This window comes from Homalodisca vitripennis, chromosome 4, assembly GCF_021130785.1.
Source record: "Homalodisca vitripennis isolate AUS2020 chromosome 4, UT_GWSS_2.1, whole genome shotgun sequence".
Classification (NCBI taxonomy): domain Eukaryota; kingdom Metazoa; phylum Arthropoda; class Insecta; order Hemiptera; family Cicadellidae; genus Homalodisca; species Homalodisca vitripennis.
The window spans coordinates 148,650,072-148,662,643 of NC_060210.1; the positions used below are offsets into that span (position 1 = coordinate 148,650,072).

General features: G+C 31.3%; 1 protein-coding gene across 1 annotated transcript; it reads right to left on the minus strand.

Moving 5' to 3' along the window:
* Window positions 1-2,309: 2,309 nt before the first annotated feature.
* Window positions 2,310-2,810, minus strand: LOC124360302 (solute carrier family 35 member E2B-like). Its single transcript, XM_046813807.1, has 2 exons — window positions 2,613-2,810; window positions 2,310-2,376 (listed from the first exon to the last, which is right to left on the minus strand). Exons 1-2 carry the CDS (start codon window positions 2,793-2,795, stop codon window positions 2,329-2,331), a joined length of 231 nt encoding a protein of 76 aa, XP_046669763.1. The 5' UTR covers window positions 2,796-2,810; the 3' UTR covers window positions 2,310-2,328.
* Between the last annotated feature and the right edge of the window lie 9,762 nt (window positions 2,811-12,572).

Here is a 12,572-nt window from a genome sequence, read left to right on the forward strand (position 1 = left end):
AGGAATAATGACATTCTTTTTAGGTTACCACAGTAGCGTAATTTGGAACTTATTTAATTTTTTAACTAATTCATGTTCACAACCAAAACATTGTGACATAACCTCAGATAACTTCTGATGTGGTTAGTGATGAAGGGCATCAATCCACCAAGAGCATATGCAGACTAAACACAAGTGATAATTATTACTAACAAACATTAAATGTCAATGAAATCCAACTGCTGATGACTGCCATGATATTAGTGTACAGTCGAGTAACTCGCTTAAAAAATAGAATTTTATTATGATATTACATTTAATCACAAATTGATAAGTTAAACTATGGTAATAATAGTAGTACATTGTAATACAAATGCAATTTCTAAGTTTCTAATCTAATCTTGTACTAAACAATGTAATGGATTATTTACTGTAATCTTACTGTGGCATATTACGTTATTTAAAGTTGATTTAGTGATACCATTAAAGTAGTTTTTCTTAACCCTTCCCACACCGTAGACGGATATATTAGAATGGTAGACTTTGACCAAAGTGCCAAATACAGTTATATCCAATATTATAGATTATGTCTCTTGGAATGTTTTTTAGTTCACAAAAGGCATTTGCAATGCATGGTGCATGCTCCATGCTTATCCTGGTTGCTAAGGAAGTATTTATAAACGACCTTCACTCTACAGCAGGGGAAGGGGAGCGCTCTTTGTCTAACTTCGACCATCTGCTTTTCAGTTGTGCGTCTCCTACAGAGCCATAACCAAACATATCCATGGCTTGTATAACTGCTTTCTCGGTTGTCATGAGTGCGCATATACTACATATATCGTTATTATTCTTCATTATGCGGTAGTGTTGTGATTAGTTTGAAATATTTATCTTGTTTTATAGTAAAATGCAATTAAACTTTTCAGTTTAATTACATTTCACAATGAAATTAAAATTGATTTGAAATAAAGTTTTGCAAATAATACTTTTGTGTTTTAAAATGTTACAATTACTGATGTAATAAGATATTTTATACATTTCCATATATATTTTCCTTAAGTTGAATTATATTTGGGCCCTAGTAAAACTTTTATTGTAAAACAAATGCATCCAAAATGAACACCTAGTATATTAGAATCTATTAATACACAATCAAATAAATAACTTAATGCTGAACTAACTGGAAAGAACAAACATCTGTAATTTATATTATGCTATTCCACAATTGATTAACAATTTGAGATTCTAATGAGTGTTATATTATTATCTGGGTGCACTTAACAACAAAAGCCCGAGCTAACTGTTGATATGTTAACAAACTTTATTTCCTTGTAAACAAGTTAATTATGGAGATGGACATTGCCATGTTACTAAGTGGTGACCACATTCCTGCTAGGAGTAGCTCACCTGGCTTAAACAACCTACATTATCGTGTTTTCTGTATATTGTAATCACTCCTCAGCTAAACATATAATTTAACTAACAAAAAAGTATACATATTTATATTATAATAGCACTTAATAAATACAGATGCAAATATTTGTGTATAGCTAAAAGCAAATAGATGTTTTATATAACACATTTTATTATTTTTATGTCTTTTATTTTTGTGTTTAATCCTTGGTACTTTTAAAATTAACTACATGGATAGCACGGAGTATTCTTCAGAGAAGAGTATTGTTAATTAGTGCTATAAGGAGGTTGATATTAACATCACCTGTTCTGTCTAATACTATAGTGTTAACATTTATTTTGAGACACCATTTTATATATTGATTGATTGAACCTTTGAAAACTTGATTTATGCTATATTTTTGAGATCATGTCTGTGTGTAAAAAACAAACTTTTATGTATCTACCTAAACACTTCTGAAGCAATTAATTGTAAAAAAACAAAACAATAAGATAGTAATGTACATCATTCAACTACATAAATATACTACACAAGTACATTATCTAGTATGTAATGGTTTTTCTAATTTTACTGTACTCTATTAGTTTTCTTTATACAGAGATATAAATTTTCATTACAATCTATTAGTATCTTGAAAAATCTTTGACACACTAATATTTTAAGCCCTTAAAAGGATGAATAAATACAGTTAATCTTCTTAAAACATCTGTATATATAATTAACTGAATTTGGAACAGAATAAAAATTAAAATATTTACATTTTACGAATATATCAAAATATTTTCCCTTATAAACATAGAAGAAAAACATATAACTTCCATGTGATTGAAAGTTAGGTACTGTATTGGTGTAAGGTAAACATGACAATTGACGGAACTGGTTGGCAATGGGTTCACAGCCTCTTGTATGGTCGATGGCAAAAACTCAAGGCAGGGTTAAATGGAACGGGTTTTCATTGTGCTTGGAAGACCACTGTGCTCTTTCTATAAAAAACAAAATTTAGTTAAAAGACACTATGATGAAACTCTTAGTGAATATGTACATAAACTACATGATAACTAGATAACTGTTAATGTTGTTTTAAAATAAATTGCACAAAAGAGTCACCTCTCAGTACTAAATACTTAGATGCTAGATACCTAGCTCTAAGTATTCTATTGAAATAATTTTCAATTTGTTCAATTACCATACTTAAAACAGAAAACCAAAAGGAACATACTTTGATCAGTTTGCTGTACATCTGCAAGTCAATTTGCTGAGCCTTGTTGTAGAGCAAAACACCCACAATGACGACACAAGTGCCGAGTCCACTCAGTACCGTCACATCATTGCCAAACATCAGCACCGATAGCCAGATCAGGAATGCTCTTTTAGTTGTGTTGGCAACACTGTAATCAATCATTAATAATCACACATAACAGAAGAATTTCTTTACACATATTATGTGTTTTAAAAAGATAGTGAGTAATTTTTGTGTTATTTATCTTATTCGAGTAAGTGTTAGCATACTAACTCAGGGTTTAAAAATTAAACTTTTATAGATCATTAACCTTATTATCATTACAGTATGGATAATCATAATACATGTTCATAATTGGGTAAACATTTAATTTACTGAAACCACCCCAATTACATAATGGATTAAATATATTTAATTTATCTCTACACTCGAAAGCATAAAACATTTTCCAAACTACTTGATGATATTAGAGTTGAGAGTGCAGTAGTTCAGTAATGGAATACATAGTTATGAGTATGACTAATACACGAGATGGTAGTTGATGCTGTACTGACTACAGAACACTTGGCTTGGATAAGCTATTGGGTGTAGATAGCACTGAACAACATATCATAGGAAGCACAGTACATAAATGTAACAACAAAATTAAATGTACAACATTAAAAAGCACTGTTGTTTGTGATTTCTAACCTCATAAAATATGTAGTTTTATTGAGAAGGACAAGCAGGTTAAAGAGGACAATCCATTGGCCTACTTCGCCAAACTTGAAAATTGAAACTTAAAAAGAGTTGAAACATTGAAATGAATAACCATTTTCCCATATTTGGATGTCATTCTATATTGTGTTATACTATAATAATAAAGACTGCATAATTCGAGTCTTGGCTAATTAGAATGTTATTGGTCCCTTAAACTTTGATTTATGTAAGTTCCGTAGTATTTTATATGGATTCAAAAAAATTTAATTTTCTTTTAAGAGTTTATAAAAATAAGAAACAAAGCTAATAAGAGTTATTAAATTACAATTATAAGGTTGGAACATCTGCCATTTTTGTACTGGATCAACCTTCTTAAGTGCTGTTTGTGGTATTAATCTCTGCTAGAAAAACCCGTTTAAAATGATAACATGTACATCTTGACCTATGCTTATGTTTGATATTTTTATCAAACTCCTTGTGGACCATCCTCAATTGAAGTGAAGAGTCACTAACTACACTAAAAATTTCTTATGTCTAGTATGCGATTCCAAAGTTTAATTTTTCCCAACTTGAGCCAATAAAAGAACACAAAGCCATTTGCAACAGAACCTACATTGTAACTTTTTTAAACTTTTTAAAAAACCAGTTCATATCTGAAAGGATGAACATTTTGAGGTAGAATTTGCAGTATTGTGTCCTCTTAATAGAGGCTTTTATTTCATGTATTACTTGACCTATGCCCTCATTTAAGATTTCATTGTGACTCCTTTGGCCCATCACCGTAAACTGAAAAACTGATATTACTTCAAAAGGTAGATTTGTATGTGTAGTAATAATGTACCAAGTGTTTTTGTTTTATCTGTAATGGTTCAGAAAATATTAAGCTGGTGCGGGAGTTAATTAACACCCCTTTATAGGAGTTCAAGCTATGAGGAAAAATATTTAAAAAAAACACAACTCCTTGTGTGAGATCAGTTCGTAGCTTTAACCAGCTAGTTGGACTCCTGTAATGCTGATGGAACAGACGTTCACTGACCTCACTATCCCCACCTTTCCTATCATAATATTTCCCACTTGCCTGAGATGGTAATAATACTTGTTGTTTACCAGTCAAATTTACAATATCCTAGTATCTCAGTTACGATTTCATTTACTAGACTTTTTCTTTACCTGTAACAAATGCTTTGAAAGATCTGTGATTACGAAACTTTGATTTTCCCTAATCTAACGATTGATTTCATTGATGAGGCCATCAGTAACCACAAACGGTTGGCAATTTGCTGTTCGTTGTCGATATTAATTCATTTTTCACAATGCACATTTATATTTCTTTGCATACAAAGAATTTGAGTTTGGAACTGATTGAAATAAAACAACCATGAATTTGGACACTCAAAATGTAAGAACTACTTGTAACTGTGTGTGCTCGAGCTAGCTTTGTTTTGGTTTTGATATGTTAAATCATAAACAACCAATATACTTGTTTTAAACAAAAATATTCATATCACTATACTAGATACAGGCTCACATTAAGCTTCTTTTATAAGATTTAACTTCACACCATACAGAATTGGTTAACTCTAAAAGGGCTACAAGTCGCTATCTTGATGCATTAGGGCGCTGCCAATGCAATAATTGAGTAAGCTATGTGCACACCCAAGACATTGTCAGGATGGTTGTGTAGTCAATTTAAAATATAAATTCTAACAATCTAATTTTACATTATTTTCATGGTAACAAAAATTAATTATTCATTCAAAATTTTAATGTTAATATGCCACAAAACTTAGCTCAATTTAAAGAGGTTTTTATACTGTCTGTCACCCCAATTTACTTTAATTAGCAGTGCCCAAATTCTACGAAGATAAATGTGCCGTGTTTGAATGCTGTGGCCCAAGCTGACCAGATACCAGCTGAGTCCAAATTCTACATAGATAAATCTGCCCATTTTTGACTGCTGTGCCCAAGCTGAACAGATACCAGCAGAGTCCAAATTCTACGTAGATAAATCTGGAGTGTTTGACTACTGTGCCCAAGCTGACCGGATACCAGCAGAGTCCAAAGTCTACGTAGATAAATGTGCTGTGTTTGACTGCTGTGCCCAAGCTGACCAGATACCAGCTGAGTCCAAATTCTACATAGATAAATCTGCCCATGTTTGACTGCTGTGCCCAAGCTGAACAGATACCAGCAGAGTCCAAATTCTACGTAGATAAATCTGGAGTGTTTCACTACTATGCCCAAGCTGACTGGATACCAGCAGAGTCCAAATTCTACGTAGATAAATCTGCCCATGTTTGACTGCTGTGCCCAAGCTGAACAGATACCAGCTGAGTCCAAATTCTACATAGATAAATCTACCCATGTTTGACTGCTGTGCCCAAGCTGAACAGATACCAGCAGAGTCCAAATTCTACGTAGATAAATCTGGAGTGTTTGACTACTGTTGCCCAAGCTGACTGGATACCAGCAGAGTCCAAATTCTACGTAGATAAATCTGCCCATGTTTGACTGCTGTGCCCAAGCTGAACAGATACCAGCAGAGTCCAAATTCTACTAAGAAAAATATACAGTATTACCTGCTGTGCCCAAGCTGAACAGATACCAGCAGAGTCCAAATTCTACGTAGATAAATCTGGAGTGTTTGACTACTGTGCCCAAGCTGACCAGATACCAGTAGAGTCCAAATTCTACATAGATAAATCTGCCCATGTTTGACTGCAGTGCCAAGCTGACCAGATACCAGTACTGTCGAAATTCCCCGTAAATAAATGTCTCAGTTTTGTCTCCTAAACTCAAGCTAAGTGATAATCTACTGCCTATTGTGCCTCCAGTTATTACATATTCTTTATGGTTAGACTCTTTAAATTGTACGTGGAGTAGTCTTAGTCTTATAAGGAACATAAGATTAAGGGGTGGCGGGGAGTTGACATCAAAGAACTATGTCCAATTGTTATTTATTTTATATTTTAATAAAGGACTTCTGTACTTTACATAATTACGCTTACTTTTTAATAAATGAATTTATTGCCTAAAGAGGAAATTCTGTGATAGTCTAAGAACACTAAGTCTTCTTGACACTCAAAAAAGCTGATAATTAAATATTTCATGTCTAAGGCCTAGCAATTTTTTAATCCACAGGAAGATTAATGGTTCTAATTATAAATTACTGTGTTAAGAAATTGTAGAATAAATCAATAACACATTTAATAACCATTTTTAAACATATTATCGTGTAAACATGCAAATACATCTAAATAGGATAGAATATTCGGTCGTGTGTCGATCTCTAAATTAAGCATAAAACAGGAGAGATGGATTTAAAAATTATAATAATTTGATATTTGAGTTTTTGAAACACATGGATTTGATATAATGGCCAGTAATAGATTATTGGTAACAATTTTACACCACAACTAAAATAGTCCTACAATTTTCTTAGTTTTTATTTTGATAAAGAGCTCTAAATACTTTCATAGTAAACTGAAAAATTTAATTGGTGACAGAATTTTCATATCTTGCTTTTAACCATTTATGAAGTTGTTTTTATTAGTTAATGGTTGAATGTAATAAAACATACCAGTTAACTGTATCAAAGCTGGTAAATATTTATTGCCATTGATCCACTATGACAATAAAACTTATAAAACACCTTATATAAAGTAAATGTGTAACAGTAACAAAATTTAAACATACAAAAACTGTTCAAATCAAGCAATTAAAAATTTATATTATATTTTTTATAAATTTAGGAGAAAAGCACTAGATAGCACAGGATATAAGCCAATGAATACTTAAAAAAAGGCTTTTTCTGTTGTATTAATGGCTCAGGGAAAGGGTGCTCCTGAGCGTCTCCAGTATTTGAAACAGCCGGTTGTGGGATCTCTCACATGTGACAAAATGTACTTCTATAGCATTATAGTATCCATGTTAGCTCTTTTAATATAGACCACCGATAATTGGACAAAATTAAATTTTTTGTAATAAAACTATTTTTTAAATGTTCCTGAGGTGTTAAGAAACCGAGCAAGAAGAATGTAGTATTGTAATAGTAATTCAAACAGTCTGAAGTATATTAGCTTTAGAAAAGACGTGAGGTGAGACGATGAAGGTAGGGATGCACATACAGTACATAGCTAATATGAGACGCCCTAAATCAATTATTGTTACACACTTCCAGATAATAGCCAGTGTAATTATATTGAAGATCAACAAATTTAACTTTTTTTTATTATGGACATTTCCATTGACATCCTTGGTTGGTAATAACATTAAAAATTAACCACTTATGAACCATTAATAGATCCTGAAACACATAGTAAAGAATTTGTAATAATTTTTTTTTTTTTTTTTTAGCTTGTAAGAAATGTGTTAAATAAAATAATGCCTACTTTCAGATAGTTATTTATGGCTTGGCTAATAACAAGTATAATGTTAAATATGAAGGAAACAAGGATTTTTTCTGGACCATTTGCCATCCGTTTCAGTTTTGGAAAACAAATGAAAATCAGTAACACTACGTTTCGAGATCTGCGCAATCATGGAATCTCTTCTTCAGGTAATATAACGCTAAGCCCCAATTACATAAATTACAAAACTAGGTTCTAAAATAAACACAAATCATTACCAAAGACGCTTGTGGGCAACACATTAAAGTCAGGAATTCACAACACACCATGTTTGGTTTGTAAATTCACTAACTCTCAAAAATCATGCACTTAATAATAAATCTAATAACATAACCTACTAATCATTAAAACTGAACTACAGAAATACAGGTCACAATACGTCTGTAATTCATCTAACCAACCTCCTGACCGACTGTGCACACATGAGAGCACTAGCCACATGGCCTAATATGTCCACGGCAGACAAAAACAAGACTGGCGGAAATAAAACAAGGAGAAGGGCGGACAGGAATGGGCCCTTTTTTTCGAAGTTTCAACAGTAAAATAACTTTTTTTAACCCAAAATAATATTACTAATTGGCATCCATAATAATTTAGGCACTTTAAGTAGAAGTAGAGACTGTGAATTAGGTTTACAAGGAATGGACATTTTTTTATGAAAGTTAATAACTTACAAGAAGCCGAGTTTGTATCTAAGTTTTGTAATACGTAAAGTTTTAATTGGCGTGTGTTGAAATTATAGGTTGCGTTTTATTTACTAAAACTGCTTCTTCGATGTGGCACTAAACCTGAAATAACAGCCAGTGGTAAATCTTTTTTAATATTCTTATCCTTTTAACATTTTGTTGTTGAAAATAAATATGTACCTAAAACAACTCGGTTGTTTATAATTCATATTTACATTATAACTGATTTTCAGGTATATCAGAGTTAAATTACATTATACTCTCGGACAGCATCTCAGGTGCTAGCCTTGGAGTAGCGGTGTTCTTTACTATAAAAAAAAATACTAGTAGCTTTTAAGAAGATTAAAATCATTTTTTAAAACCATACCTAGTGCGTTAAGAAGAAAGTTACCCAGTAGTAGACGGGTTGGTTTAAAATCATTTCAAACAATTCTGTGATTACTTTAAGAAACAAACCCTTATATACACATTGTTTACCATTTCAATCATTTAAATAAAATATAAATCAACTGATGTCAAAAATTAATTTACATCCTATGAACGTAACACAGGACTATATGTGAGTCCATAAGAACATAAGCCTGTGATACTCTGGAAAGTGGAAAGAAGACTCCGTTCATAATATATAAAGTGCTAGTTCGAGTGAGTGGTGGTAGAGTCGGCGACATCTGCTAGATCTACTAGCAGGACAGAAGCAGGTGATACAGTAACAACCACTGACGCCATGCGTGGTGTAGAACTGGGAGCTGTGCTTGGCCTACAAAATTTTTCATCTGAGTATTGAATAATGGAATATAAATTATTGGTGATCACATAAGTCTCCAGTTTGAAGAATCTGATGTGTGCTTAGTAAGTGAACCAGCACTTGTTTATCTTATTAAACCAATAACAAAGTTTAATCTTGTAAAAAAATGAAGGTTTATACTAGTGATATTTTCCCGTAAGGATGAACCACTAACTAAAAAAAGTTGTGTTTCTATGTATACATATTAGGCTTATGAGTGCTGCAAATACAAGAATTGAGCATATTCGCATTTTCTAGCCAATACCATTTAATCAAAGTGTTAAGTAAAAACTGACATTACCCTATAAATGATATACAATCCTTCATCTCCCGTAAACTCTTTTCTAATAATATAATTCTAAAGACCGGTTTATATTGGATTGTATTTAAATACTAAAGTGGGGAGTGAACCATCAATCCTTCATAACTAACACCAACATTTTTTTAAACCGAATGCACATAAGTTTGGATAATTCCAAAATTTTTAGCTATTATTACACACTGAAAAAAAAACAAAAACATAAATATTTTGAGTGATGATAAGAATTTCCAGAGTACATTTTAAGCATTGCTCGTCACTCCAATGTACACATCCAAAGAAAAAACGCAAAATGCTGATATTTAAGGTGTTTCCAATTGACATGAGTGCTCGCAGTGGAATCAGACGAGGGTAGAGGATCATGATTCTTAAAAAAATAAGAAATTCAAGAACAGGCCATTCATGGAGAAAATTTTAGGGACAAAGAAAATTGTGTGCCATAGTAAGTAAATCGAAAGATTGGGTTCCTCTGGAACTAGAGTCTACCAGATTGTAAAATCAGTGGCCTAATGGACTTGGAATTCTGAGAAACTAAAGGATCTGAGACTGAAAACATTTGATGAAGCTGATACCACCCCCCCCCCCCCCCACCCCCCCCCCCCCCCACCCCCCCCCCCCCCCACCCCCCCCCCCCCCCACCCCCCCCCCCCCCCACCCCCCCCCCCCCCCACCAACTGAAAGAAATAATGTCAATATGTCATACAGACTATAACATTTTATGTGGTGATTTCATAATTTCATAATGATGTGAAATAAAATATAAATAGAGTTACACCTTATACACAAATAAAACATTTTCACTAAAACTCTGATGGCAAACCCTTTGAGTTCCCTAGCAACGAATATGACAACAGTATAAGTGCCAGTGTGTAACATGTTAACAATTTGTAATTTGATAATATTAAATATTATACTAAATTATTTTGGTAATCTAACCATATCACATATTCAATAGGTTGCAAACTATCAATATATACCAGGAGCTAGGTATTTCTTTTTCTTTGGTCTATGAATCGTTAACAATACTTTTTCTAATAGATAGTGTAATGTGAATAGTATAAACTATTTTCAATGGAGTGAGAAAAATTAATTGTAAGGTTATTTTATGATACCATTTTTCAAAACCCTTGCATTTTGGTTGCAGTAGAATATTACTTTTTATTTTGCTTTAGAAAACCTTATGATATATGCAGTTGGGTTAATTTTGTATGGCCTTCTATATTTATGATATTATAGAGGAATCTTTTATAATTATTTTAATTACACCAAATATTGGTTCACACTTCATTTTTATAAGTAAAAAAAATTATTACTAAACACATTTTTTCGAATAATAATAGAATATTTACAAAAAACAAAAAGAATTACGAAAATTTGTTTGATAGTTGTTGAACATTAGCTTTTTTCAATTACTTGTAAGTTTACAGAATAAGGTCCAGCACTGTATGGGAAATATTCTTTAAAAATGGCTGAAGCGCTCAAAGGGTTCATTAAAATAACAAAGGTATTTAAGAGGCTTAGCTTTGTATTATGAAAATATACAAAATAACAGTATGAAAGTTTATACAAAACCTGATAAAACTAACATTTAACTTAAGATTAAATTGTATATAATTTAAAACTTCTTTATTGAGAACCTAAAGTAAATAATATTAATATCTTCTCAAAATTAGCAATAGCTTTTTAAGCACCATCTTTAAATTTCACATTGGTAGTTTCTAAATTAAAATAAACTCTATGATTCTTAATAACAGTACAGAATAAATTTTAATACAATAAATTAAATGTGAAAAATATATATAACTAAAAAATAAACTATATTTACCCAATCCAAATAAATGACGAATTTAATAAAAAATATTCCTAAGAGTCAGTTCAGTTTTATTCATTATATTGCTACTCATCCGATTACTACTTTCAGTCTTTGTTTTCATTTTTACTTATTCCAAAAGTTATAAGACAATACATTTTAAATTTAAAATACGAATAAAATCTCTCTTCTATAAAGTCACATATTCAAAGGTATGTGGTCACTAAATGTATTTTTGTCCTCCTAACACTGAATCCTGCTTATGACTACAAAAACATGTTTTTAGGATTCTAGAAATACTTGACTTTATGCTCATCGTTAAGTAGCTAAACTAAAAACATTTTCAATTATTTATGTGACATTTTTAGGAAATGTTCACCTAAGTATCACAGTGGAGAAATAAATTTAACATTTAATAATGAGAAAAACAATTTTCATTACTTATTAAAATATCTCTTTCTATTCAATCAAAAGAAATGTAGATTTCATGTTAGGCTGGCCTTTGTAAATATAAAACTAAAAATGCATTAATAGTTGTGAAGGTTAACAATTTAAAAGAACAGGAATTTTCTACAGTAAAGTTAGTATTGCCATTTCAGAATGTTCCTTTATAGTTAGCTTAAAAATATGTTCCTTTATAGTTAGCTTAAAAATTGTAGTGATCTTCAGAATTATTGTCACAATATTTCTATAAACAACTGTTTTATATATATATATATATATATATATATATATATATATATATATATTTTTTTAGTTTATTTTAATGTGTAATGTTATCAAAATATCAAACAATATATGATTTTGCATTTAGATTAACTTTCTGAGTGGCTAGGTCGGGAATATTTTATGATTAGTTAATTATTTCACAAACAACATACAATTGTATTTAGACAACTATAAAATACTGAGTGGATGTTAGTATGTGTTTAGAAAAGAAAAAAGCATTGATGATGTGTTGTTCGATATTAACAGGGATTTGAACGTTATTAAAAATAAAATAACAGAGCAATGCTTAAAAAAGCTTTTGACTCTGTGGACTGTAATATTTTATTGAAAAATTAGAAACCATAGGAACACGTGGCATTGCACTAGTGTGGTTCCACAGCTGTTTGAGTTAAAGGCTTTAGTGTATATGGAGAGAATAGTGATCCTTAAACTTTCGATTATGGTGTAATTAAAGGGAGCACATTAGACCATATTTTATTTTAAATTTATATTAATAATATATC

Coding starts and splice junctions, on each gene's coding strand:
- LOC124360302 (XM_046813807.1), bottom strand. CDS start 2,795: ATGATTGATTACAGTGTTGCCAACACAACTAAAAGAGCATTCCTGATC. Junction 2,377..2,612: donor TGTACAGCAAACTGATCAAA/GTATGTTCCTTT, acceptor TGTTTTTTATAG/AAAGAGCACAGTGGTCTTCC.